The sequence below is a fragment of the Bactrocera latifrons genome, unplaced genomic scaffold, assembly GCF_001853355.1.
Source record: "Bactrocera latifrons isolate USDA-ARS-PBARC rearing strain unplaced genomic scaffold, ASM185335v1 scaffold_1310, whole genome shotgun sequence".
NCBI lineage: Eukaryota > Metazoa > Arthropoda > Insecta > Diptera > Tephritidae > Bactrocera > Bactrocera latifrons.
The window spans coordinates 3,159-4,955 of record NW_017534754.1 but is presented as its reverse complement, the minus strand read 5'-3'; the positions used below and the strand labels follow the sequence as shown (position 1 = coordinate 4,955).

Below are 1,797 nucleotides of genomic sequence, written 5' to 3'. Positions count from 1 at the left end.
ATATTCATATCTTTTCATATTGTTGGGTATGTGAGACAGAAAACATAAAAAAATGGCTTTATATTCTCTGTGTGAGAGGTGTGTTTTGTACAAATGTTCGCTGTCAACAGTAAAACAAAATATAAACAAGCAAAACGGAGTATTATCATGGGCATGCATACATATTTTTATGTCTCTTCATATTCTCTGGCTTCGGCATATATGCCATTTCATCATATGCCGTAAATACATATATTTATTTCTCTTCATATTCTGAGTTGAATATGTGGAGAACCGTTAAAATTTAACAGCGTGACTTCTGTCGTTATGAGGTGAATTCCCTACCATAAATCTAACAAATGTTCGCAGTCGAACCTGCACCTTCTCTATACTCATATATATATATACGTTCTCTGCCTGATGTAAAGTGGCGAAACGCGCTAATAATTTTCTGTGGTGAAACACACTCATCCAAAACTGTAAATATCCCAAAATTGAAATATCCCTAAATTTTTGACATCGTGAACCTTCTCTATAAATATACGTTCTCTGTTGGTGACAGAAGAGGGTAACGAACCCCACATAAATAAATTTTTGTTTCCACACTTCAAAAGGTAAATCCGAAGAAATAAATATCAGTCGAATGAACAGGTTATTGCCGAAGGGGGAAATAGAAATACGAGTGAAGAATGTCAAGAAAAAGATGCTATGCGTTTATTCAACTAATTTTTTTTTTTTTTTACTTTTTTCTGACAAAACAATCAACATTCTATACTGGTCCGATATTTGCAAGCTCCAAAAATTGAGCAGCTTCTTGGGGAGAAAACGAAGTGTGCCAATTTCAAATATAATTAATGTTTATATTTTATAGGGTATCCGAAGTTTCCTTGTGGGTGTTACAAACTTCGTATCAAATAATATACTCTGTTTAGGGTATAATAAGTAAATAATATTAAATTCGGGTGTAACCGGTAGATTTTTTGTAACAGTAATTATTATTCTTTGTTAATTAAAAATAGACTGCGCTGTAATTCAGAGAAATAAAAAAAAGTAGCTGGGAAAGACAATTATTACATATTACATTAAATAAATAAAGTTTAACATGTAGTTTCAATATTTCTTACATATACATAGCTTTCGCTGTGTCGGCATTAGCATCAAACTGGGAACGTGTTGGAAAACCATTTAATCCACTTTTGGGAGAAACGTATGAACTGCGAAGGAATGATTTCAAAATTTTATGCGAACAAGTATCACATCACCCACCGATTTCTGCTTTTCATGCCGAATCTTCTGACTACAAGTTCTATGGATCGATTAACCCAAAAATAAAGTTCATGGGAAAGAGTATAAATATCCAGCCCAAAGGAGTGGTTACTGTTGAACTAACCAGGTGAATAATTAATTATAATAAACAATTATTCTTTTTATAAACACACTTCAATTAAATTTTTTAGGGGAATGATTTCATAAATAATAACAAGTTACTAAAACCTGTGAAATGCATGTTTCGAAAGCATTAAAAAAAATGTCTGGAAGATAATATACCTAAGTACATAGATATAATCGAATTTTAATTAATACTATAATTTTTAATAATATTTAAATGTGGGAAAACTTAATAAATACAAAAAGCATGATTCTTGGATGCTTTGCAATTTTGGCCAGAATTATATTGGTCGAACTATATAATGTCATCTGAACTGCTAATTATAACCTATCTTTCGACGAACCCAGGGTATAAGACCGCCTATTACGAAACACTGGATGTCCTCTCTGAACTAGACCATGCTTCTGATAATGTTAATCAATATAAAA

At 31.7% G+C, this 1,797-nt stretch overlaps 1 protein-coding gene across 1 annotated transcript in view; it reads left to right on the top strand.

Moving 5' to 3' along the window:
* LOC108965025 (oxysterol-binding protein-related protein 2-like) overlaps positions 1-1,372 on the top strand; it is a gene marked incomplete at both ends in the record, with an annotated part of 24,062 nt that extends 22,690 nt beyond the window's left edge. The window contains one exon of the mRNA XM_018927181.1: positions 1,114-1,372. Coding sequence (XP_018782726.1) covers positions 1,114-1,372 — 259 coding nt within the window. The remainder of the gene's footprint in view (positions 1-1,113) is intronic.
* Positions 1,373-1,797: the final 425 nt, after the last annotated feature.